The 27683-nt window shown below is 40.6% G+C and overlaps 1 protein-coding gene across 1 annotated transcript in view; it reads right to left on the bottom strand.

Moving 5' to 3' along the window:
* Window positions 1-27683, bottom strand: part of LOC131896149 (protein diaphanous homolog 1-like) — a 49201-nt gene that overhangs the window by 15533 nt on the left and 5985 nt on the right. The window contains exons 3-4 of the mRNA XM_059246730.1: window positions 2628-2654; window positions 960-1115 (exon numbers count right to left, since the gene is read on the bottom strand). Coding sequence (XP_059102713.1) covers window positions 960-1115; window positions 2628-2654 — 183 coding nt within the window. The remainder of the gene's footprint in view (window positions 1-959; window positions 1116-2627; window positions 2655-27683) is intronic.

Raw genomic sequence — 27683 nt, forward strand, 5'->3', positions numbered from 1 at the left:
CCCCCACAAATTTTTTTTCTTGATTCCTAGAGGTTTAAGTTATGGTAACCAATAAAAATTCCTCAGGGATAAAATCTAATTCATTTCAGTACAGATCCCCACAGACACTATCCTTGGTATGATACCTGCATGTTGGCACACAAGCTGGGTATACATACACTCTACCACTGAGCTATGCCTTCACATCACGGGACACTTTAAAACACACACACTTCTGACGGTTCCCCAGGAAACAATGGACTCGATGCATGTTCTTCTGTATTACCGAGAGGAAGCCATACATAATGTTTTCTGCATTAAAGTACTGGAGAACTGCTGCTGTAAAACACAAAACCTGCCCGAACTCTGAGGCCTAATCACTTACACTGGTTACTGCAGAGTGTCCACTCAAAGTGTCCCTGTTCTCACTAGAGACAGCAAAGTAAGTCACAACCACGCATAGCTCACAACTAAACCGACCTCAACTACAATCCTTAAAGGCCTTCTATTTAGTAAGTTGGCTTTAGCGATCTCTTTCCAAATTCCCCACTCAACAGAGGACCTCAGGCAAATGAGGCCTTTGTATTACTCAGTTTATTCCTGTACAGAGCTCACTGTAAATGCTTCCCCACTTCAGTTTCTCCGACTTAGCCCCAAAGTGGTCACCACACTACCATAGGGCTTGGTCCACTCACACTACATTTTTGTGGCTTGAGTACTGCCAGGCAGACACCCATTAACAAGGCAGCCAGTAATCAGACATGCCCACGTTTACCTCATAGACTCTAATCCTGTGACTGGAATTTACATATTTAGTCACTATTTCATGGGATTAATATGAAAACATTTCACATTAAGCCTAGAATTCTTTATAGTAAACATCAACTTAGGAGACCATGCATTTAAAAACAACTACCAGAGACAGACAAATACCCACAAATGCATGCTGGGAGGGCAACATCACTCGGAAGGTGACTCACCAGCATCTGCTCAAAGAAGACGAGCACTTGCTCATCTGAGAAGTCTTGCAATGGTTGCGCAGTGGGGTCATCTCCATACGATGCAGACGAGTTTCTGTGAGAAGAATTGGGCTTTTCCTTCTCCTTCTTAATCCTCATGCTGGTAAATCTCTCCAGCTAAGAAACAGAAAGAAGTATCAGCAACGATCCACATTCCTCATTAAACAAACCAAACACCAAATAGCCAACACTTTACCCTCTTACCCCGGCTTAGTATTTTTAGTTTATGCAGTCAAGGTTTCTAAGACACAAAAGAAGAAATCATTTTTCCTCAGATCTAACACAGCACACTGACTTTATTCTCACCTATACTAAAGTGTAAGAGAAAGAAAATGATACATTAAGGTTTCAAACCTCTCTAGGCTGGTGAAGTGGCATATACCTTTAATCCCAGCACTCAAGAGGCAGAGCAGGTGGTTCTCTATGAGTTCAAGGCCAGCCTGGTCTACATAGTGAGTTCCAGGACAGCCAGTGCTATGTAGAGAGACTCTGTCTCAAAAAACAAACATCAATTTAAAAGCTCTCTAAAAAGAAAACTGTTCTAAACTTCCCCTGCTGTTCTAAGCCTACTTAGCAGCACAGAGGCAAAAGTATCTCATGTACAAATTTATCTCAGTAAAGAGTCCTTTGTTTCCTTCTAGCTACCCAATAACTAATGAGGATCGTTCCCTCCAAGAGGTATCTGTAACCAGAGTGTAAGATAAACAAGCCATAGGGGATAAAGAAGCAGATGTCTTAAAAAAAAAATAAATAAAAAATCAAGAACTATTCTTTCCTCTTCCTTTTGTTCCATGGCACTTGAGATATGAAAATAGCCAGAGTTCAAAACATGTCTTTTAAATCTCTCTGCATGACATCTACTCAACAAAGAATATATTCTACTTTAGAGGTACATATGCTATTTCCCTGCTAAACAAATACTAATGAACCATCCTCAAATGTTAAATATAAACGCTCACAGCAAAAAGAGCCACTGAGGAGTACAGCATTGGGGATATAGTGGTGAGCACAGCTGCTTTCTAAAAAAGTCACCGAGTCAGGTATGGTAGCACACACCTGTAATCCCAGCATTCCAGAAGCTAAGGCTGAGAGTTCAGGTAGCCAGGACCAATATCAAGTTCAAGGCTAACACAGGTTTACATAATAAGGGACCCTGCCTGAGGGGAGTGGAAGCAGCAACAAGCTTCAGCTTCTTCCGCTCAACCCACTGAAAAGAACAGTAACTGTATGCAAAAAAAAAAGCATGTATGTAAGTGGCATCCAGAATGCAGGATCACAACTGTACCCTTCACTTCTGGATTGTAGTTCATTCCAGATATAATCAAGTCAACAACCATGAATATCCAATCACACAGGGCTTGTACTTTAAAACCTGGAACTGCTCTTCCCTCAAACACACACATGCTTCTGAGTAGATATATTGAATTCTAGTTAAAAACTGCCCAACTGTAGAAGTTAAAAAAACAAAAAACAAAGAAAGCATGCAATGGGTTAAACAAAGTTAGAAAAGATCTGGGGTATTCTCACCCATGCTCCATTACAAACAAGTTAAAATTACAGAAACCGGTAAATGTTAAGAGTGCAGAAAACGAGCCAGCACATGCACATGCCCCATACACATTTCCTTACCTCATCTGCCATGAGCCTCTTCAAAGTCTAGGAAACAGAGAAAAAAGGAGGGAGAAGAAAAAGAGATCAGTGGAATATCAAGGAACCTCCCAAACACCAGAATGGTTGAAGGGAGAAAGGCAAAGAAAGAAATAGAAAGCCCTAAGCTACCTTCCACACGCTAACAGATAAGGTGTGGCGTAGCACAGGCTCCGGAAAGGAAGAAGAGAAGTTAGAAGAACAGTAACATGAGACTCACGTGGTGGGAGAGTGAAGAATTGAACAGATTTTAAAACCAATGGCCAACCAACTTACGAAAAGTGCTCAATTTCATCAATAAACAAGGAAACACAAAATAAAATCACAGTGAAGCCTGGCCTAGTGGTACAAGCCTGTAATCCTAGCTACTTGGGAGGCTAAGGCAGGGGGTTGTGAATTCAAAATCTGTGTGGGCTAGTGAGTGAATCCAAGGCAGACCATGAAATATAAGACTCTCCGTCAAAATTTTAAAAGGAAGATGAGAATGGGTTAAAAAGGCAGTGGTGGAGTCCTTGCCTAGCATGCAAAAGCCCTAGGTTTGGGTCCAAGCAATAAAGAAGTAAGTAGATAAAATCATAATAATGAAGTTATCAGCTCATACTCTCAAGACTGACAGAAACACAGATTGTATACAGGACGCTGGGTCTGATCCCTAGCTTTTTATCTGTCTAGTTGTAGAGGAACAATGGCTCTCTCACACTTTGCTGGGATTAGCACAAACTACTGGGCCAACATCATCAGGTGAAATAAAATGTATATACATTATAATTCAATATAGCAATTTATAAGTATCTGCCCTGCTGAAATGTGCACTTAAGTATAAATAAGTATAAAGTATTAAGTATAAAGAATAAAAGCATGCACAGACATATGGTAATACTTGAAACAGGAAATCTAAATAGTCAAGAGACGACATCAGTCCAATGGAAAACAGCTATTCAAAGAAAGTGAATAAACTTTCAACTACTCACAAATACACAGAATAGTTCATCCACTGACACTAAGTGAAGAACATGTAAGATTATAAAGGGCTCCAGACCTACAATGTGTCCTGCCTACAAGATGAGCTGGGGTAAAGACAGCACTGAAATTACGGGAGTGACCAACTAATGACTGGGACAGATGGAGACCCATACCCTGAGAGGGAGCTCACCCCTGAGGGCCAGGACCCAGAGGCAGGATACCCCAGAGATATAGGCTAGAACCAAACACAAAAGGAAAAAAAAAATCAGTGAAATTATTCCTAATTGTTCTATATTCATATTGATATCGTTCTGTACTCATAGATTGGTGCCTAGCCCAACTGTCATCAGAAAGGCTTCGCCCAGCAACTGATGGAAACAGATGCAGAGACCCAGAGCCAAACACTAGGCAGATCTCAGGGAATCCTCCAGAAGAAGGGGAGGTAGGATTATAGGAGCCAGTGGTGTCAAGGGCTCCCAAGAAAACCCACAGAACCAACTAACCTGGGCTCACAGGGGCTCAAGGACTTAACCGACAACCAGGGAGCCTGCAATGGACTGATGTAGGCCCATATTACAGCTGTCTAATGTGGTCTTTGTGTGAGACTCCCAACAGTGAGAGCAGGGGCTATCTCTGATTGTGCTGCCAGCTTTTGGTACCCATTCCTCTACCGGATTGCCTCATCCAGCCTTAATAGAAGAGGAGGCACCTAGTCTCATAGAAACTTGGTATACCTCGGGCTGGCTGATATCCATGCTTCCCCCTCCCCCGTGAAGGAGTGGAGGAGGAGTGGATGGGATGGGGTGGAGGAGGAACTGGGAAGAGGGGAGGGAGGGGAAACTTTGATCGGAATGTAAAATCAGCCAATCAATCAATCAACAAAAGAGTGCCAGGTGTGGTGGCATACACCTTTAATCCCAGCATTCTCTCTCTGAGTTCGAGGCCAGTCCTACAAAGCGAGTTCCAGGACAGCCAGGGCTACAAAGAGAAACCCTGTCTCGAAAAAACAAAAACAAACAGACAAAAAATTATAAAGGGCATGATTATCTCAAATATCCAACAGTGATTAACTGTGACAACTATAGGTTATGACCAAGGAAGAGGACAAATAGGTTTTCTGGAGTGTTTATAATTTTCTATTTCTTGACATGTACAGTAATTATATAGGTGTTAAGTTTTAATTACTAGGTGCTTTCTATTTTCTTCTACATGTAATCACACACACACATACATACACACACATACACACACACACACACACACACACACACACACACACACACTGACTGAGCACTAACCACTTGTCTGAGAACATGGGAACCTTGCTCAGCACCCATGAACTTCACGTGTACTGTTTACTGGGAGTTCAGACAGGAGGATGAGAAAGCACTACCCAAGAAGACTGCAAAATATTTCCTTATCTTGTATCCCTAAGTCACCTGGCACACAGGTGATTATGCATACCTGTAATTCCAGCATTCCAGAGGTTAAAACAAAAGGATTCAAAGTTCAAGGCAGCCAGGGCTACATATCGGGTTCAAGACCAACCCGAGCTTACATAGAAAGGGTTCCTGTCTGACAGGGGTGGGCAGCAGCAATAAGCTGCAGCTTCATAGGTCAACACACTGAAATTAACAGTAACTGTATGCAAGCACTGTAGGGCTTAAGTGATGTAAGTGGCATCTAGAAACAAGCCACAAAGACATGCAACTTTCCTGCAGCTTAAGTTGCTGTAGCCAAGGTTCATCTTATCTCAACACTGGCCCCAAATTAAGAATGTTCTCTTAAAAACCAAGAAACAGCCAAGGAACTCTGGGATGAATGTGATCTAGATAACAGAACCCGGATCTAGACAATCCACAGCAGTGGGTTAAGTTAAAGAAACTAGCACCTAGTTCTTTCTGTGTACAGACTCTCGGTTCATCTCTCTTCCACCCATTTCCTCTACCCTGGGTCCCTGCTTGTACCACTGCAATGGCCTCTGAAACTATCGGGTGCCTTCAGTTGTCTGGCCTACACCATATCCATTCTCCAAATCAGATCTGAAAATACTCTCCCTAAAGCTGGGTGGGGTGGAACACACCTGTAGTCCCAGCACTAGAAAGGAGATGAAAAGATAAGGAATTCACAATCATCCTCAGCTACATAAGAAGTCCCAGCCTGGGCTACAAGAGACTGTCTCCAAAACAAACAAATTCATTGCTTTCAACTAAAAACCCAAACTCTTTACCATGGTGTATGACTCTGCTACCCTTCCCCGCAAGGCTTCCACTGAATAAACCCTCTTCCCTCAAATGCTTATTTTTTGGACATGCTGACCTAGTTAGTTGCAGGTCCAAACAGCTCGTGCTGCCTTACCACCCCAGCCTTTCCCTAGACTGCTGCCTCCCTCAGCCTACACTGAGGCTAACTAACCCCAGCAGGCCTGGCAGGATGACTGTTCCTCTTGGATAGGTGCCTTTCCTGGTGTTTCCGAAATAATAGCTACCTCTCTGACTCACAGCACCGAGAGTGGGCTTACCATTTTCTTTTGATTGCCTGCTCTACTTCCCTCCAGACTAAAAAGTTCCTGGAGTGTAGAACCAGGGACCTAAAAAGCCAGTCCTTGAAAAGCCCTCACCATCCATCCATTCCACCTCTTCATTCTGTCACTGAAGAATCTAACACCCAGACAGGTAGAGTGAATCATCAGTCACATGACTACAAGTCTTCAGATCCCGGAGCCCTCAAATCTGTGTTCCCATATTCTTCTGCCTTCTTCCCATTTCATTAACAGTAATCCTGCCATAGATAAGTAAACACACACAAACATTTCAAAGAAAGAAAATGCCCATTTCCCTTGCTTTCCTGGAGCATCATTATAAAAATAATTAAAAATAATTTTTGGAGGCCTGGAATGTACTCATTTGGTAGAGTGCTTGCCAAGCATGCAGGAGGGTCCTGGGTTTGCTCTCAACACCACATAAATCTTACATGGTGATGTACATCTATAATAGAGACATGAAGGCAGGAGAATCAGGGGTTCAATATCATCCTTGGCTACACAGTGAGATCAAGGATAGACTAAGATATATGAGACCTTGTTTCAAAAAATATATACTAAAACAAATAAAGAAACAAAATAAAATAAGCCATGTTTCAGTGTTCAACTTGGAATAAGGACCACAGAAATAAGCCATGCAGAAAAGCTGCAGTTCCCAAGAAAATCCAACAGAGGGCAGCAACACCCAACAAAGCAAATAACAGCACAGACCAAATTCTATTTCTGAACCCAATAAAATACCCAAACAAACAGCAAGTTAGCTATTGAAATGGAAACCTGTTACTACAGGATCCTGAGAATATGGCTTACTCACTCAGTGCTGCATGTTTTCTCTTACAGATTCTATACACAGGGTTTGAAATGGCTTTGTTTTCAATGTTTGCTTAAATTAGTTTTAATTTTTTTATATATTATGTGTATGTGTAAATGTCTCCATGTACAAATGTGCACAGGTGTGCCCAATGTCTAAGAAGATCAGAAGAGGCATTAGATCCTGTGGAACTGGAGTTATAGGTGATTGTGAGCCTCCTTGTGGGTAGTGGGAACTGAATGCCCCCCTCCAAGTGCTTTTAACTGCTGAGCCATCTCTAGAGCACCCACCGAAACTGTTAGTTTTTTATGGAGTCTGTGATGAAGATAAAGACATTCCTAGATCATGAAAAGTGAAAGAACTGAAAACAATGCACTACACGGAGACAAATGCTACTGAAGGTATACTTGTGCCTGGTGCCTCAATGTCCCTCCACCTTTTAGGAATCTCTAATCACCTACTCAGCTCTAAGCGCTTCTACTCACCGTCTTCCATGATCTGCAAATACTGAGTGCTTCATCATACTTGCTGTCTCTGCAGAGGAGTCCACTATGTACTACCACTCAAACCTTCAACCACAAAAACAGGGGCTGAAGGAAACATAAATACTGAACTAAACAAAATCACAAGTTACTTTGTGATTAACAACAAATTGATTTTCTAAAGTTTATAAGGCATCGATATTTAAAAAAATATAGAGACAGATCTTACACCAAAATAAGACTCAAACTGTGAATGATGGTACATGCCTCTAATCCTACACTAAGGAGGCTAGGGGTTATGAGTTTGAAGTCAGCCTAGACTACAAGAGTGAGAGACTGTCTCAAAAACTAAACAGGGCTGAGGAGGTGACTCGGGAGTAAAGATGCTTGCTACCAAGCCTTATGACCTGAGTGCAGTCCCAATTCCTGAGGGTTGTCATTGTCTTTCTCTCCCCGCCCCTCCCTCCCTCCCTCCCCCCCCCCCCTCTCTCTCTCTCTCTCACACACACACACACACACACACACACACACACACACACACACACACACACACTTCATTCATTTAAAAATGAAAGGAGGAAAAAAAAGAAGCCAACAACTACAAAAACTGTAATGTTCTCTGTGGTGGACTGAACTGAGCCCCCATCCCCAAAGGCTTCTTCGAGCCCCAGCTTGTAGTAGCATTTTGGAAGGTTGTAGAACCTTAGGTGGGGTCTAGGTGAGGGAAGAAGGTCACTTGGGGAAGTTCCTTGGGGGTTCATTATTCCTGACAGCTTGTTTCACCCCTACTTTGGAGTAAACCATAAAACGAAGTGCTCTCATCTGTTATATGTTCCTACTGCCATGATGACCTGTCCAAGGATATGTCCAAGTGACTATGGACTGAATCTTCTTGAGCCATAACAGATTCAAGCTGGTGTGACAGCTAATGCCTACAATCTCAAAGAACAAGGCAGAGAGTTCCGAGTTCCTTCTTTAAGTGGTTTCTGTTGGGCGTTTTGGTTACAGGGACAGTACCTCATATATCCCTGGATGCTCAGGACAACAATGAAATGTCCTGCCACACTGCAATGAACAGACAGACTCCCTCCTAATGGAGAACATCAGCAGATGTGTATTTAGATGTAAAGTGTAAACATTTGTGTTAAGGCTTTTAATGCCAAAGAACAATTAACAGACTTTACTACTTTTTTGTCCTCAGAGTGGAATCGACAAACTTTAAACTTTAAAATAAATCCAAGTTATTTTTATTCTTTTTTCAAATGAGAAACAACTACCCTTTATGGGTTCCTCTTACTTTGACATTCTCTACATTGTGTCTGACAGTGACAAAGTACAGAAGCAAACACACCTGATATTAGCTGCTTCAATAGTATAGCTTCAGTGTAAACATTTGTAAGTTAAAGGCTGTTTTTTATTAAAAGAATGTTCTAGAAGTTGAATATCACACTGTATACTTATAATCCCATACTCAGGAAGCTATGGCAAGGTAATGGGAATTTTGAGGCCAGTAAGACCCTGTGTCAAAATAAAAACAAGCAAACAAAAAACTCTAATCCAGAAACTGGTAATATCAAATGATATGTTTTCATTTTGATGATTTTTCTTTACTTATGTGTATGGGTGTTCTGCCTACATGCATGTCTGTGCACTACATGCATGCCTGGTGCCTGTGGAGGTCAGAAGAGGTCATCAGACCCATTGGAACTGGAATTACAACAGGTTGTTAGTCTCCATGTGAGTGCTGGTAATCGAACCCAAGTCCTCTGGAAGAGCAGTTATTGATTTTAACAACTGAGCCATCTCTTCAGCCCCTCAATGATTATTTCTTTAAAAAAATCAGTTATAATTAAATTAAGGACTCTTTACATAATTATGAGTCACTCTTCAAATTTATGGGAGGCCCATTGTTCATCTTTTAATCTTTAGAACTTATATTTTAAATATTTTATCTAAAATAATGACATTGTTTTACAGCTAATATATACATGTTATGTACCAAAAGTTTAAAAAATGTTTCTATGAAATAGTTGTTTTTTTTTTGTTTTTTTGTTTTTTTTTTTTGAGACAGGTTCTCATTGTACAGCCTTGGCTGACCTGGAATTCACTATGTAGAGCAGATCAGCTTCCAACTCACAGAAATCTGTCTGCCTCCTAAATGCTAGAATTAAAGCATGTGTCATTACGCCCAGCGTGTGAACATACTGATATACTATATTTCATATTTTTTATGTAGAGAGGAATGAATATTAATTTATGCCCATATTGGGAAACTCTTTTAAAAACATTTATTTATGACTCAATGGCTAACAGTGTGCACTGCTCTTACACCCCCCCAATACTGTAAAACTGTTGGGGATTTCTGGAAACCCTGGCTTAAATTCAGTTACAATGATAAAATAGTTGCAATGCAGTTCAGAGACTGATATTCTAAATAATACACTTAAAATTAAACTGTCAAACAAGACAGTTCTCAATTTGTTACATTTTTAACTATTCTGGGCTCTAGGGTCTAGTATCTGCCCCTACTTTAACTCTGGGGCTAGAGAGAAGGCTCAGCAGTTAAGAGCACTTGCTGCTCTTCCAGAGGACCTGAGTTCTGCTCCCAGCACTCACGCAGCAGCTCACAGATGCCTGGAGCTTCAGTTTCAAGAGATCCAATCCGTTTTTCTGCCCTCCAAAGGCACTCACATACTTACACACTAGTAAAATAAACTTTTAAAAGTTAAAAAATAGCTGGGCGGTGGTGGTGCACGCCTTTAATCCCAGCACTCGGGAGGCAGAGCCAGGTGGATGGATCTCTGTGAGTTCAAGGCCAGCCTGGTCTACAGAGCGGGATCCAGGACAGGCACCAAAACTACACAGAGAAAACCTGTCTCAAAAAAACCAAAAAGTTAAAAAATACACTTAAAAAAGTTATTGAGTGGTTTCCTCTAAGTCTCTTCAAGCAAGCTCATGCTCTTGTTAAACTACTATTCTGCAAACTACAATGCTAAGAAAATGAGAAGACAAAAAATTATACTAGAAGAAAATACGCACGGAAGAAGCATCTAATAAAGGACTATTATCTAAAATATACTAACAACTCAAAACTCAACAGTAAGAGCCAGCTCACCAACCCATGAAAAAGACACACATGTAACAACAAAAAAACTGAGAAGCTGCTCTACAGCCTATGTCATCAGAGAAACCCAAACCCCAAAACACAACTATAAACCTATGGCAACAGCCAAAAGGCAGAACCCTAGTGAACCCCAATGCTATGAGGCTGGGGAACAACTTGGCAGCATCTTACGAGGCTGCACACTCCTATCACACGACCCAGCAACAAAGCTCCTTGGTGTGTGGTGCTTTTTTGTTTGTTTTGTCTTAGAAAGAGTCTTACATAAGCTGGGCTAATGTCAAACTCATGATAATCCTCCTGCCTCCATTTTTTGAGTATGGGGATTATAGGTATGTACTACCATGCCTGACTTTCCTTGATATTTATTTACCCAAGTTGAAAACTTACGTCTACACAAAAACTTGCACACAAATTTTCATAATAGCTGCATACAATAACAGCTCAAACATGGAAATAATCAAGATTTCTTTTTTAAAGATTTATTTTTCTTTATATGTTTTTGTGTTTGTATGTGTAGCTGCCCCAGAGGCAAGAAGAGGCTATCAAATCCTTTGGAGCTGGCATTTCAGGCAGTAGTGAGCTGCCTGATATGGGTGCTGGGAACTGAACAGAAGATCTCTTTAGTAGGAAAAGGGATAAACTTCGATACATAAGTCAATGGAGGCTGAAAAGACAGTTCAGTCAGTCATAAGAACTGGAGTTTGACGGTTAGGACCTACACTAAAACACACAAAGCAGCCCACCGGCGGCACACACCTTTGATCCCAGCACTCAGGAGGCAGAGGCAGGCAGATCTCTGTGAGTTCAATGCTAGCCTGGTCTACATGTAGAATGAGTTCCAGAACAGCCAGAACTGTTTCACAGAGAAACCCTGTCACGGAAAAACAAAACAAAACAAAACAAAAACCAAAGCAAGCTAGGTGTGATGGCTGGCTCTTATAAACCCAAAGCTAGGAAGGCAGAGGCAGATAGGACCCAACCCTTGCAACTCCCTGACTAACCAACCAGCTAAGTCAACTTAGTGAGACCCTTTCTCAAAAAAAGATAGATGGACCCTGAGGAATGACACCCAAGACTGTCCTGTAGTATGTGTGCATAGCTGTATGACTGTATACACATGTCAGAGCACATGTGTGCACCATACATGTATGGTCCAGACAAGCCAAGAATCTGGCCCAGGTTAGACATATATTGTCTGTTTCAAAGACCACAACAGAAACAGATGTTGATGATGACAGTCTTTAAGGGTCTGGTGCAATTTTCATCACTCCGTTGTATATATTTGTTTGTTTGTTTGTTGTTTGTTTGTTTGCTTGCTTGCTTTGTAGCTCAGGCTGATCTTGGAACTGAGGTCTTCCAGTCTCTTCAGCCAATGGAGTGCTAGGATTACAGGTGAATATCGCCACAAATGGCTTCATTGCTCCATTACAGCTGGCTGCAATCTGCCTGGCACAGAACAATTATTCCTGGGGCTCCTTGGACCTCTCAGCTCTGCTAGAGTTCCTGTTTATTGTAGTTTAGTCTTCCACTTGGTTCATTCCTTCATTTTGATGGAGCATATCCTAGAACAGCTTCCTGGAATACATGGGGATAAACTTCTTTTTAAAGCGTAAATATGTAACAACGTCTATTTTGAAACCATATTTGATTAACTGTTGTGTTTGGGTATGGACTTGTAGGTTGAAAATTGCTTTTCTTCAGGGTTTTAAAAGCCATTATTATCAGGAAATGCGGGGCTGTACTGGCTCCCATGTACAACCCATTTCTATCCTTCTGTTGAATTTTGTAGGACTTTCTTATGGATATTTTGAAATTTAACCATGTTGGATCTTTGTACAATCTATTTTTATCCTCGCTTTCAGTGCTGGGAAATTTATTTTATTTCCTTGGTAACTTGTTCTATTTGTTGTTTTTCTCTTATTTGGATACCTTTGTTTGCACTTTCTTTTCTATCTCTACACTCTTGCTATATTCGGCCGCGGTGGGGGGAATTGGGGGTATGTCTCAATTCTTCAGCCCTTATTCAGCTTTAATTCCAGCTTTTTTAAAAAAGATTTACTTATTATATATACAGAAGAGGGTGCCAGATCTCATTACAGATGGTTGTGAGCCACCATGTGGGTGCTGGGAATTGAACTCAGGACCTCTGGAAGAGCAGTCGGTGCTCTTAACCTCTGAGCCATCTCTCCAGCCCCTTGTTGTTTTTTTCTTTCTTTCTTTCTTTCTTTCTTTCTTTCTTTCTTTCTTTCTTTCTTTCTTTCTTTCTTTCTTTCTTTCTTTTTTAAAGACAGGGTTTCTCTGTGTACCCCTAGATGTCCGGGAACTCACTCTGTAGACCAGGCTGTCCTCAGACTCACAGAGATCCACCTGCCTCTGCCTCCTGAGTGCTGGGACTAAAGGCATGTGCCACCACCTCCTGGCCAGCTTTCATATTTTCAACTCCTAAAGATTCTTTTGCTTTTGAATTTTTCTCTAGTAGATATTAATGATTTTTTTAAAGATTTATTTATTTATTATGTATACAGAACAGGGCACCAGATCTCATTACAGATGGTTGTGAGCCACCATGTAGGTGCTGGGAATTGAACTCAGGACCTCTAGAAGAGCAGTCGGTGCCCTTAACCTCTAAGCCATCTCTCCAGCCCTAATGATTTGTCTTTAAATCTTCCCCTCTATATAGTAATTTACTCCCACTTTCTCCTGTTAGGAACTTTCCTCAAATACTTGATAATCCTATGTTGTCTGCTCATGGAAACAAGGGTCTAAACAGCAGTTAGAAACTCTGGATGAATGTGTTGTTGGGTATTTTATTATTGCTATTATTATTGTTTGGGGGTTTTTGGTGTTTTTAGGGGGGTGGGGTGGAGACAGGGTTTCACTGTATAGCCTTGTCTGTCCAGGAACTCACTCTGTAGACCAGGCTGTCCTTGAACTCATAGAGTTCCTGCTTCTGCCTCCTGAGTGCTGAGATCAAAGGCGTGCACCGCCATCATCATCATCATCACCAGTCTATATGATGTGTAGGCATAAGCATACATGACACAGTGCCCATTTGACGATCAGAGGACAACTTTGTGGAGTCAGTTCTCTCACTGCACTTCTGCATGAGTTCCAGGGATCAAACTCAAGGGACTAGCAGGTCCCTCTGCCTGCTGAGCCACCTCACCTGCCTTTGCTGCATGTGCTGCCGTAGGGCACTACTTGTTTCATATGCATGTTTTGAGGACACCACCGTAAGTCTCCATAGAGCATTCCTGTATGCCCCTGTCCCCGCACCTGCACAGCTTTCCTTTTACTAACATTCTGTGTTCAAGTGACACATTTGTTATAAAATTAATGACCCTTCACTAAGGCACTACGTCCATCCAAAGATCACAGTTTACTCTAAGGTTCACTCTTGGTATTTTATGGTTTATGGGCTTGAGCAAATACACCCATCATAACCATTTCCTTGCTATGAAAGTTCTGTCGACTGTGCCTTTTTATCCCCTTCCTCCTGAAGCCACTGGCCTTTTTATCTTCCTAGCTGGCCTGTTCTAAAATGCCATACAGTTTGTAGCTTCTTCACGTAGGACACACCAGGTTCTTGTGTGTCGTGCTTTCATGATCACTCATTCAGCACTGATGACAGCCCCTTGTCACGTGTATGTGTGCTCTGCCCGCCGGCCTTTGCTCTGCTACCTGAACTGTCAAAAACACTCCCTCCATCCCACAGGACTTTTTCCTTTTCTGCTCTGATTTATTCAGGAAAGCTAATGCTGGTGAGCTTAGGCACACACAAAATCTACATCAGCATACTTCCCTAAGCATATTCCAGTTTGATGTCTGAGGAGTTGGCTTTTACTGCAGCTTTGCAAAGTGTTTACCTATCTACCAGGCCCCACTCTTGACCTGCTGGTCCCCTGATGTCCTTTCTCAGATTCCAACAATCTCAAGTTGAGTTATGACTTGAAGATACTATGCAGTGGATCTCCTGGGGTCCCCTCTGACAGCGGTAACTTTTCTGTACAGTCTAGATTTTTGCTTGTTACTCAATTTTCATAGTATTTCATTTACATGTAAATAATTACTAATAAAAGTACAGTGCTTATTCTACAAGACTCTTGCCAGAACTGAATGAGTAGATAAATATCTACAGGTCATAAGCTGGTTAAGAAAAAGCTTAAGAGAACTGTATTTATTAAAAGAAGCTTTATCTTCTCTGAAAAACCTGTTTCATCAAGCCTTATTTACATCAACATAAATTGCTCACGGTGTACTGCATCAATAATAACACCAACAAATACAATAGTTGATAACATACTGCAATGTAATAACCATCAATCAAAATAGAAATGAAAACCTGCCCCTTCCTCCCTGCTTCCAGACAGTAATTCAGTTTCTGATTCAGTCACCACATCCTAATGTATTATGTGGTAAGATAAATCTTTCAGCTACCATCTACAAGAAATCAGAAACTTCCTTGGGGCTAGAGAGGTGGTTCATTTAAGAACGCTTACTGTCCTTCCAGTGGACCTCAGTCTTGTTCCTAGGACCCATGTCAAGCTGTTCATAACTTCCTATAACTTCAGTTTGAGATCCAATACCTTCTGGTCTCTGCAGGCACCCACAACATTTTGCACATAAAACCACACAGGGACATACACATACACATAAAAATAAACAAATCTTTAAAAAAAAAAAAAAAGAAATAGGACACTAGACAATTTATTCTTTATAAGAAAATAGAAAGAAACTGTCAAAAGATCCACAAGGTAAGCCCTGTAAGGCCCCATAAGGCCAAACTAATTAAACTAAATGGCTTAAAGAGTCTGAAATATACTATATAATATAATATAAATATACTAACTATTTACATAATAAATACAAATTAACTTTAATACTTTTTTGTATACTTGCGTTTGTTATTGTGGTAGCTTTACATATGAATACTTTAGTTTTTAAGATCTTATTTTTAATTATGTGTGTGTGCATGTTTGTGTGGGTATATGCGAATGAACACAGGGCCCACAGAAGCCCCAGAGCTGGAGCTCTAGGTGGTTATAAGTCCCATGAGGTGGGTACTAGGAACTAAATGGGTCCTCTGCAAGAGTAGTTGAGCCATCTCTCCAGCCCCAATATTTTGGGCTGATGGAACTAAAATTGGCAGCCACATAGACAAGAGTTCTCTTGTACGCCTAGTAACACAACTGTGCCTACTGTAAACTCAAAGATAAGAAACTTCATCCAGACTTATCTCTAAATGATTTTCTGAATTCTGGAATTTTAATCTGAATCAGAAATGGGGCACAGAGCACTAACAATAATCACAGACCATCTCTTGACACAGACTGTTTATATAGCCAAGCAAAAGGTAGTTACATAGTGTTCTTAGCAACAATCCAGTAAGAGAATATGACTAAATATGACTCTGAACACAAAGCACATTACACAGGAAAAAGTGACTCTAATTCCTAGGACTATGCCCTTGTTGTTAAACATGGACAGTTACTGCATGAACCATGTGATCAGCAAAGGAGAAATATAAATCCACAAGTGCAAACCCACACCTCAGTACTTTAAGATTTAGTTCAGGCTAATGTAACCACCTGTAACGTTTATGTCTGAGCTCTTGGCTAGGTGACTACCACAACTGCACAGCTGAACATCAGCTGGACCTACACTGTGTGATGAACCCGGGCAGACCAGGATCCCCGAGAACTCGAACTTTCTCATTGCTGCAGTCAGAATGCAATACACTAACTGCCTCAATCTATGCAACACCTTTTTGTTGCTGTTGTTTTGTTTTTAGAGACACAGTCTCTCTATAGATCCCTGCCTGTCCTGGAATTCAGTATTTAGACCAGTGTGCTAGCTAGTTTGTATATCAACTTGACACAAGCTAGTCACTTTGGAAAAAGGAACCTCAACTGGGAAAACTCCCAGCACTCAGGAGGCAGAGGCAGGTAGATCTCTAAGTTTGAGGCCAGGCTGGTTTACAGAGGGAGTTCCAAGACAGCCAGGGCCACACAAAGAAACTGTCTCGAAAAACAAAAAACAAAACAAAATAAAACAAAGTAGGCTGAGCAAGCCATGAGAAGCAAGTCAGTAAAAAACAGCACTCCTCCACGGCCTCTGCTCCAGTTCTTGCCTCCAGGATCGTACCCTGATTTCCCTGGAGGCTGCTGTAAACTATAAGATGAAAGAAACCCTTTCCTCCCCTATTTGCTTTTGGTCATGGTGTTTAATCACAGCAATAGAAACCCTAAGACAACCAGGCTAGCCTAGGAAATCAGAGATCTGCTTGCCTCTGCCTCTAAAGTGTGGGGTTTAAAGGCATACAGCACTTTTTTTCCTGACTACCTACCTTTGGGCTAATTCAAAACAAGGAACATACTAGTGTGGTACACTTCTAAGATGTGACCCCAAATCCAAGCTATCACAGACTGTCCGTGATGACGTCACTAACAATAGAGAAAGATAAAAACGGACTTCTAAGACAGACTACCAGGTAGGCCTGACCCCACCCCACAAATGCTTCAAATCTACACATCACGACACACAGATTCAGCGTGCCATTCCTGGCCTGAAGATGAAGAAGGCCAAAGCACACGGATTACAGGCAGCCTCTGGGCGCTGAGTGTAGTCCCAAACTGAAAGCCAGCAAAGAAACAGAGCCCCACAATTGTGAGGGACTGAATTCTTCAATACTCTATTGAGTTTGAAAGCAGACTTTGCACAGAGCTCAGCTGACATCTTGATTTCAGCCCTGTCACACTCTGAGAACCCACCCACACTGTCCACATCATGCTTTAAGTTGGGTGATAATTACACAGCAATAGGAAATTCATACATTATTCCAACTACTGAAATCCAGAATTATCTAGATCTAGTTCTAAAAGAAAAAGACTTTGAGTTCTGATTTTTATTTCCGACATGCTATAAGTAATTTTAATTCTTTGTGCTTCAGTTTTACTAAAAACAAAACACTGGCCAGCTGTGGCGGGCCTACCTATAATTCCAGAGCTCAAGAGGCAGAAGCAGGAAGATTGTGAGTTTGAATCCAGCCTGGCTTTATAGCTATTTTAAGACCATACTGAGCTATACAGAAAAACCCAGTCTCAAAAGTAAATGAGGAGGTGGGGGGGAAGACCTGGTTCAAAAACAGAAAATAACTGGACACACACCTCTTAGGATCACTGATATCATAAGTAAACAGATGGTCAAAGACCACTCTGTGAAAGTGATTTCTGTCTTACTACAGAAAGGCTTCTAGTAAAATAAACCCGATGACTAATGAGGCAACACTGGACTTGAGTAACATGCTGTGAGAAAACAAAGCCCATTCTTTGTCTATAAATTTACACTTAGCCATCATCTAAGCCAGGTTCTTACTATTTTATATGTCAGATCCTTCTTAACAGATGACTGTTGCAACTCTTTCTGTGGCTGTTAAGTGGTACAGGAACAAAAGCTGTGTTTTACTCACATGATATATCCTAAACTATATTTTAAAATTAACACCACCATAGATTCTGAAGCACCATCATAAGCATGGTACAGTATATTAATACTATTAATTAATTAAGTAATGAATACTATTCAAATTGAGGAAGTGATAAAAAGTTTTGAGGTCTGTGATAGAAAAGTAGGATTATTACATACAGTAAACCATCAGACTAAGCCTTCAAGAATGAATGTCTTTCCCTGTGAATGACATGGGAGACTACGCTTAGTGCTTCAGCACACAAGACATATTTATGAATTGTCCTTGGGGAAATATTCAATCGTGGAACAGACAAGATGCCATTTAGGAGTGTTTCCATCTTCTTTGAAAAGTGGTAAGTTCTCGATAATGACAAAGGCTACTACCTACAGGCAAAATGGGAAGTAAGAATCACCAACAACGTCCTTTCAAATCCTATATATCTCCCAAGAAAGAAAGGTAGCGCTTGACATTCAGAATCTATGGGGTTTGCCTCTGATTCACTTCTTTATTCTATCATAGGACTGACAGGAAGTTCCTTAGATGAGGCAATAGGGATTTACAAAACAGACTTGAACTCAATTACCATGGAACCTTAATCTAGCTTTGCCACGAAATTTACATTTCCACCAAAGGACAGTAAGGGAGTAAAGGCGCGTATTTGCTGTTTGAAATCTACTTGAGTTTTAGTATTCCTATCTTGAGGGCTATATTATCTCATTAGACTGGTGATGGAGAATAAATAATAAAGTAAAATGATAATAATCAAAGTGTCTTGTAAAAATTAAATCATGTATGATGACAGAACCACAGAAACTGGCTAGACTCCCTTCTCTACTTCCCTCTTACACAGAAGTCAGTCAGAACTGGAGAGAAAGAAACAATGAGCAACTTTAAATACAAAGAACTTTCCCTTCTATTCTCCACCAATGGCCCAAGGAGGATGGCAAACGAATCCACATCTCGTCTCCATGTACAGAAAAACCCACTTCTGACGTCACAATTATTGGTACCTGTTAGCCTAAATGGAAGTGGTGCATAGTTGCAACACTCACCTCAAGAAAGAAAAAGGATACCCTAGAGAAAAGGAAATCTAAATGGGGGTGGAGGTGGGGAGGGTTAGAATTGAAAAATATGGACTACAAAGCTCCAAGTCAATTGTGAAGCCAGGCATGGCATACACTGACTGTCCTAGTACTTGGGAGGCTGAGGCAGAGAGATTGAGAGTTCAAAGCCAAACTGGGATACAAAACAAGACTGTCTCAAAAACCTAAGTATTGGACTGGTGCTATGGCTCAGTGGGTGAAGGTACTTGCCACCAAGCCTGACTGACTACCTGAGTTTGATCCCTGGAACTTACATGGTAGAAAGAAAAAAGCCAACTCCCCATGCTATTCTCTGACCTCTACATGTGTTGGGGCACTGGTATACACACACACACACACACACACACACACACACACACTATAAAGAAAAAAACCAACTCCCCCAAGCTATTCTCTGACCTCTACATCTACATGTGTCTAGGACCAGAATTCCTCAACACATACACACATGCCACAAATATGTACAACTTTTATGTCAACTATACCTCAATATATGAGAAGAGTAAACAAATAATAACTCCATCAGAATTCACTAAACAGCAACAAAAGAAACAGTAGGATAGTACGAGGTCTTCCAGCCCTCATTAAGAATCCTCTCGATACAACTGTTTTGAGTCAGTATCTTCTTCCTGACTGCACATCAGGGAACACTGAAAGATTACAGGCAAGATCCATGTCAGCTGCAGGTCAGAAACGCCCTACGAGCATTAGGCAGTTGTAGTCCATTCCCTATTCCAGTAATCTACTTAAACATTCGAAATGACTTACTTAAAAATTTTGCTTGTCTAAGCCGGGCGGTGGTGGCGCACACCTTTAATCCCAGCACTCGGGAGGCAGAGGCAGGCAGATCTCTTGTGAGTTCGAGGCCAGCCTGGTCTACAAAGTGAGTTTCAGGAAAGATGCAAAGCTACACAGAGAAATCCTGTTTCAAACACCCCCCCCCAAAAAAATTTCCTGTCTAAAACCATCTCAGCACTTGGGAGACAGAGGCAGGTGGATCTCAGGGGTTTCAGGACACTCTGTCCCATACAACAAGTTCCAGGCCAGCCAAGGATACACAGACAAGAAACTGTCTCAAAAAAAACAAATAAACAGAAATAAAATTATTGGAGAACATTGGCCAGCTGTAGTGGCATACATTAGCCTTAGGGGAGGGAGTACTTTCTTTTTTTACTTTTTGCAAATTTCATACATGAGTACTGTATCACTTTTACTCCTCTTTTCTAACTCTTCCTGTGTCTCCCCACTCAATGTCAAATTATTGACTTCTTCTTTTATTACTAGTTACATGTATACATATGTACATATACATATACACATACATACATACATATACACATACATACATATATACACACTCTAGTTACATGTATACATATGTATATATACATACACATATACATACATACACACACACACACACACACACACACACACACAAGACCTGCTGAGTCCGTTTAGTGTTGTTTCAATATACTGACCTTGGGATTAGATAACCTATCAGTGGACTCTCTAGAAAAGATAAGACTCGCCCTCTCAGTATCCATTATTGCCTGTAGCTTTTCATCTAAGAAAACCTTATGAGATTTCCAGAGGACAGAGCCTTCTAATAAATTTCATTTTCCAACTAAAATTAAAATAGAAGTGTGGATAAGGCTTAGAATTCAATAATATGGACTACAAAGCTCTAAGCCAATCCTGAAGCCAGAGATGGCATACATTTAAAGTCCTAGTACTTAGGAGGCTGAAGCAGAGAGACAGAGTTCAAAGCCAAACTGGGATATTGTCTTAGTATTAGGATTTGTTTGCTAACAGGTCCAAAATATTTGCTACCCCTCTAGTGGTCAAGGAGGTAAATCTGAGGGAAAAGAAAAAGTAACTTCTTGCCTCCAGCTCATCTTAAAGCACTGGCATAGGCTAACATATGTCACGGAAAAGCAGGGCACACCACATTCCTCTTACAAGTCTTCAGTGCCAGCACCTTACACTAAAGACACGCATGGTCTGAAAAATAAACTGTCAACAGACAAAGTGCTCAAAGCTGGGAAATAAGTATCCGGCAGACATGCCCATCTTCTCTGCTGAGGGAAGAGGGTGAAAGACACAAGGAATGAATAATCTGTCATCTGCAGACAGTTGCATACAAAGCTTCCTTCTTCTCAAATACCTTAAAATTCTGACAAAACTTGAACACATATCAGAAAACACATGATATAACAGATTTCTTCCAAAGTTTCAATATATTTCTCAAGCTCCAAATACTATGCTTGTTCTTCCTCATTTTCTTATTGAGCCTTCTGAATTCAGGGAAGATTGCCATTGCTCCTTTAAAAAAGGGGTGTTGACCATTCATTTAGAAAGAGTCAGTGACTCAGGAATGCTGTTTCTCAATCACCCTAGCAACTCTGTCCTCCTCCCTTGTGATGTGAACAGCAGGACATCTTCTCCTCTAGGGTAGGCACAGGGGACACACCCAAGGCCCAGCAGACAGGAAGTTTCTACACTTGCTATCTATTACTTCTACATACAGGCAGCAAGCATGAAGATACCTGGTTTAAATCCTACCCCCAATTCCATCTAATTCAAAATAATAGTTACACCACCCTTTTTTCCTCCTCATATCATCACTGAATAGAGAGAAGTAATCATCTACTGATAACAGAGTAAATAATCCAAAAATGACACCGCTACTCAAAAAGCCAGGCTTGAGCTAAGGAAACCACAGAAAACCTTTTCTAGCCTTTTATGAACCTAGAACAAGATTTTAAGAGAAATCTTAGAGAGCAGAAGCACAGTGATGATTTAAATTGACTGTTCACCAGAAATATTAGCCAAAGTTAAAGTCATTCTGATCCTTCTAAGAACTATGTTATGACACAATCACACACACAATTTCATGCCAGAGTACTTAGAACCCTAAGATTTCCAAATAGCAAGCATTTCTCTCTTTGGTCCTATTTTTAAATAGCTGCAATTTCTGAAAAACAAAGGGATTGTTTTACTCTATACCTATCTATATTTCTTTAGAAAAAGCTACATATTGCTTTTATAACAAAAAAAGTATTTCCATTTCAAATAAAAATATTTTTCAGGGGCTGGAGAGATGGCTCAGCAGTTAAGAGCACTGACCGCTGTTCTAGAGGACCCAGGTTCAATTCCCAGCACCCACATGGCAGCTCACAGCTGTCTGTAACTCCTATTCCAGGGAATCCGATGCCCTTATACAGATACACCTGCAGGCAAAACACCAATGTACGTAAAATAAAAATAAATGATTTTAAAAAATAATTTTTTAAAGCTTGAAGAAACGGAGAAGTTTAGGATATTTTAAAAGTAGAAAATGTATAAGCCATAATTATAATTCTATAAAAAATTTGTGCAAAGATCAGCCTTGATGCAGTGGGAGGGGCTTGGACCTACCTCAACTGAATGTACCAGGCTCAGCTGACTCCTTGTGGGAGGCCTTACATTGTCGGAAGAGGGAATGGGGAGTGGGTTGGAGGGGGATGGCTAGGGGTGGGGTAGGAGGAGGGAAGAGAGGGGGATCTGTGGTTGGTATGTAAAATGAATAAAAAAAATTTCCTAAAAAAAAGTTTGTGCAAAGATAATAACTAGAATATCCATATATCATGTGAAATAAAAGCAAAAAGCAGAAACTCTGGTTTTTGGATACTAATGTTTTGAAAATGTATAAGAAGTTTTAAAAAACTCATTAGCACAGGATTTAAATCAAAACAATTCCCATATTCAAAATGTTCAATACTTTCTCTTCTCCTGCACACCTTAGTAAATATTCTGACAAAGAGAGCACTTGCAGAATTTAAGAACAATAATGCAAAATGAGAGAGCATATTGAATAGCTGGATTCTAAAGCCTAGCTCATCTAACGAAGGCCAACAAAACAGCTCTAGGTGTCCATGTCCTCCTCATTTAAAGGGAAACTAGGTCAAATCATTTCTAGGGTCTCTTTGGGCACCTGGAAGACTACAATTGGTTACTACTGCTCTCTTTAAGGGGTGCCCATTGCCTGCTGCTTGCCTGATAATACATATCCTACAAGTGGTTTCTTACCACTTCTTCTTGTGGTTTCAATCACAGGAAACAGACGTCACCCATGGCCTACAAGTAACGAACAAGCTGTATAGCAGAGGCTAAGAGCTGCCAACCAGGACCAACTACCATCCCTTTAAAAATACAAGGATCAAGAAATCACTAGAGAACCCTGCAAATGAGGAGCCTTGATATATATCTCACACAAAAACAAAACTAAGGGTATCTCTATAAATCCAACAAGATGGAACAGTTTTACAACAGTCCAAAGCTATCAGCTTCTATGGCCAAATAAAGGAACTAAAAAAACTCTACAGCTGACCGAGTGAGTGTTAAGAAAGAATGGTATGGGGCTGGAGAGATGACTCAAAGGTTAAGAGCACTTGCTGCTCTTGCAGAGGACCCTGGGTCAGTTCCCAGTAGCCACACAGCAGCTCACAACCATCTGTAACTGCAGTTCCAGGGGATCCAATGCCGGCTTCTGAACTCCATGAGCACCAGGCACTCCTGTGTTGCACATGGCATACATACACGCAGGCAAAACACTCATACACATGAAATGAAATTTGTTTATTTTGGTTTTTGAGACAGTATTTCTCTGTATAGCCATGGCTGGCCTTGAACTCAGAGATTCGTCTGCTTTTGCCTCTTAATTGCTGGGATCGAAGGCGTGCGCCACCACTGCCCAGTAATAACTATTTTTTTTTTAAAAACTAAAAGAACGGTGCACTATGACTAACCACTTACTATGGAGACCCAGACATACCCTGCAGACTCCTAGTCTCATTCTTCCCTTTAATGGTCTATGTAAATCTTTCTATGGCCATGGAAGACTATGGTATTAATAGATTCAAATACCATGGGGACTTGCACTTACTCACTTTACATGAGCACTGGGTCAAATACTGCTCTCACTTAGAGTGGTAAAAGTCAGCAGCCTTGCACTTTGTAAAGTAACTCAGATGTTTAATCATACATAATGTTCCTTCATTAAACACAAGTCAGAACTGTAAGATAGTATCTCCAGAGACAGTAATCATTTTTTCTTTGTAGCGCTCTTCTGGTTGGGGTAGTTATGTTAGTGGTTCTCTAGCTCACAGTTACCTTGGTGAGAGATAACTAATGTTTTCAGAACTGTCGATCTCTTGTATTAGACCACGAAAGGGAGGAATCTTGAAGCAAGACTCTCAAACTAACATTGAAACCAAGCACAGAAAAGGCTAGAAATAACATGAGCCAAGTACTACTACTGCTTTTAGGAACCTTAAGAGCTAGCTGGATAGAAGGCAAGACTCCAGAACAAGACAAAAATATTTTCACATTCATAGAAGAGTGAAAAACAGTTCCCTAAGCACGCAACCAAAGGTGACAGCACACTGTCAGGAAGGACATTTGGAAGAAGCCACTGGGCCCAAACACAGGCTCAGATTGTTCTCACAACAGCATTATCTGACTGTGTCCACAATTTGATCACACAGCCTTCAGTTCCAGCTGAATGGCCACATTTTTAAGATCCAGATAATCTCTGAGAAGATGGATGCATTATGAGTGGTAAAGACTTAAACTACTTAAACACCATCAAAAGTAGCAAAAATTATTTGGTGGGGGCTAGACAGACGGCTCGGCCATTAAGAGTTGTGACTACTCTTCCAGAGGACCAGGGTCAATTCCCAGCACCCATATGTGGGTGTACCCACACAAATAAAATAAAAATAAATATTTCCTGGACCTTAACAGAAAATCTGAGTTCTTAAATATCCTGACCTCATAATGTCACCATCATACATTATATAGCCCCAAACTGATATCAATGTATATCACAAGCTATAAAGTGCTGATTTTCAGTCCTTTTTTTCTATAGGTTTTTTACAAAAAGGGAACCTAAAATTTCTGCCAAGGAAAATAACTGATGTGGCTTTTGCTTTCCTAATGATCTACTTCCCACCTCTCTGTGACTCCTGTAACAATGGGATTTTCTTTTTTTTTTTAAATTTATTTATTTTTACTTTATTTGCATTGGTACATTACCTGCATGTATGTCTATATGAGGGTGCCAGATCTTGAAGTTACAGACAGTTGTTAGCTGCCATGTGGGTGCTGGGAATTGAACCCAGGTCCTCTGGAAGAGCAGTCAGTGCTCTTAACCGCTGAGCCATCTCTCCAGCCCCCAACAATGGAATTTTCTTTCACTTCCAGCACACATCCACATACCTGAACCTCTGTTTGCACTTTTCCCCACCTTAGAAAATTCCTTCAGGGCCAGCCACAGTACTCATCTCCTAGGAAGTGAACACTGCCCATTACCATACTGGATTTCTTACAGAATCTAAGACACCAGCACACTGGCACAGACCTTAGGAATGATTCATAATAACTCTCAGGTTTTGTAAGGAAAGACCAAGCAAACTGAAGTCACTTGTCCAAAATTCACGTAACTAATTAGTAGTGGTATGGTCACAACCATGCAGCAATACATGGAAAGAGCAGACCATCCAATTCTAGACTGTGTACTGGGCAGGTCATGGGTTCAAGATAACCTTTCTCATCTAAAAAACAAAGGGCTAGTTAAACTGTATCATTTTAAGATTCTTTCATATCCATCACTCAAGGTTCTGAAATTCAGTTCTTCTCTCAGATCAATAACACTTCCATTTAATTTTCCAAGTTCTTTAAATTTGGACATTATTTAAAGTTTATGCTGAGCTCAAAGTGCAGCTCAGTGGTAGATCACTAGCCTACCATACACAAAGCCACAGGTATAATCCCCAGCACATGTATGCACATACACACAAATTTTACGTTCACAGCCTTGGATAGAGCCTTTCCTTCCTAGTTGAGTGTATGTATGTATGTATGTATATATATATATATATATATATGGCTGAGATTATAACCTCTTAAAAATCAAGGCTGAAATCTGATACAATAACCACACGACTTTATGATTAGTTTTTGGATCCAAGGTAGCTCTATTTGGGCATGGGCAAAAAGAGAAACTCTTTCTCTACTTTTAACCACGAATGATACAGAAAATTATAGTTCCATGTACTTGGATCTCTGGGGCAATGTCTTAATTATTAACTACAGGCAAATAACTGCTGGGTCTAAAGAGCAAAGCCAGCAGTTCTCAGATGAAGAAGAGACCCTGGAGTTAGTAGTCATTTGCAATCCTTAAGTTTCAGGATAGTAAGTGTTTAGGAATGCCAAACATGAAATTTAAACATAAAAAGGTTAACTGTGAAGATGGGCTTAGGTCTTAGTTTCACCTTACTTTCTCTGTCTGTCACCACTGCTTGCTGCTCTCAACAACTGAAACTCCTGACAGATGATGCTGTCCACTTACAAAGGAAATCAGGTTACTCTAAAACAAAAATGTTTTGCACAACTGAGTAATAACTCCTGAGCCAGAGGGAAGATGGGGTTTGCATTCTCAGTACAGCTACTTCTTCATGTCTAAGGTAATTTTAATTATGATTCTTCCAATCACTTCAAACTCAAAATTACCAAACACACAAAGCATTTGGGCACTTAGCCAATGCACTTTGTACATCTAAACTCTGTACTACTTTCCCACTAATCAGACTCTAAGAGAATCCAGTTTTAATAGACTACAGATGACCAAAGGACTCTAAGGAGATACCACCAAAATTTTCCAGGAAATTTCTAGAAGTGAATACTCTTACAGAGCAGATGTGAAAGGCTGACTACACATGAACCGACATTACAAAATAATGAATCAGTCAGCAAGACCTAATTTGAATCCCCAGCTCTGCTACTTTCTACTTGTGCGTCCTCAAGCAGGTTGCCCAATCTCAGTGGACTCTAATCCAGTCACCTATAAAATGAAAATAATAGCAATGCCTCTTTTATAAAGCCAGTGTAGAGACTAATGAGTCACTGACTGCAACACTCCTTAGCGCATTGCTAGGCACACAGGAAGCATTCAGTCGGATTGTTATTACTGCCAGTTATAATTACTCTTTATCCTGGAATTAATCTATCATCCTCATGTAAAAATTCTAAATCTTCACTAATATTTATACATTTTAAGACTGACATTATACAACAAGTAGCACACTGAGTACAAGAAAACAAAAGTGAGCACTATCTAACTGCGCGTGTGTCTGTGTGTGTGTGTGTGTGTGAGAGAGAGAGAAAGAGAGAGAGAGAGAGAGAGAGAGAGAGAGAGAGAGAGAGAGAGAGAGAGAGAGAGGAGAATTGGAATCTCAAAGGTCCCTGATCCTACAAATTTCAAAAAGGCCACTCTTGCCTACAGGTGAAAGTCCCAATTCAAAACCAACATGTGGAACCAAAGCATGGAAAAGAAAACATAAGTGGCAAGGCTTTAGCAAAAATGTTGAAATGATACAAAGACCAAAAGTGGGGAAAAAGGGATTCCTTCAAAATTAAGCACTCCTCCCCCCGCCCCCCCTTTTTTAAAAATATACTATTAAGAAATTTAAATGGGGGGCTGGAAGAGATGGCTCAGTGGTTA

Source organism: Peromyscus eremicus, chromosome 19, assembly GCF_949786415.1.
Source record: "Peromyscus eremicus chromosome 19, PerEre_H2_v1, whole genome shotgun sequence".
Lineage (NCBI taxonomy): Eukaryota > Metazoa > Chordata > Mammalia > Rodentia > Cricetidae > Peromyscus > Peromyscus eremicus.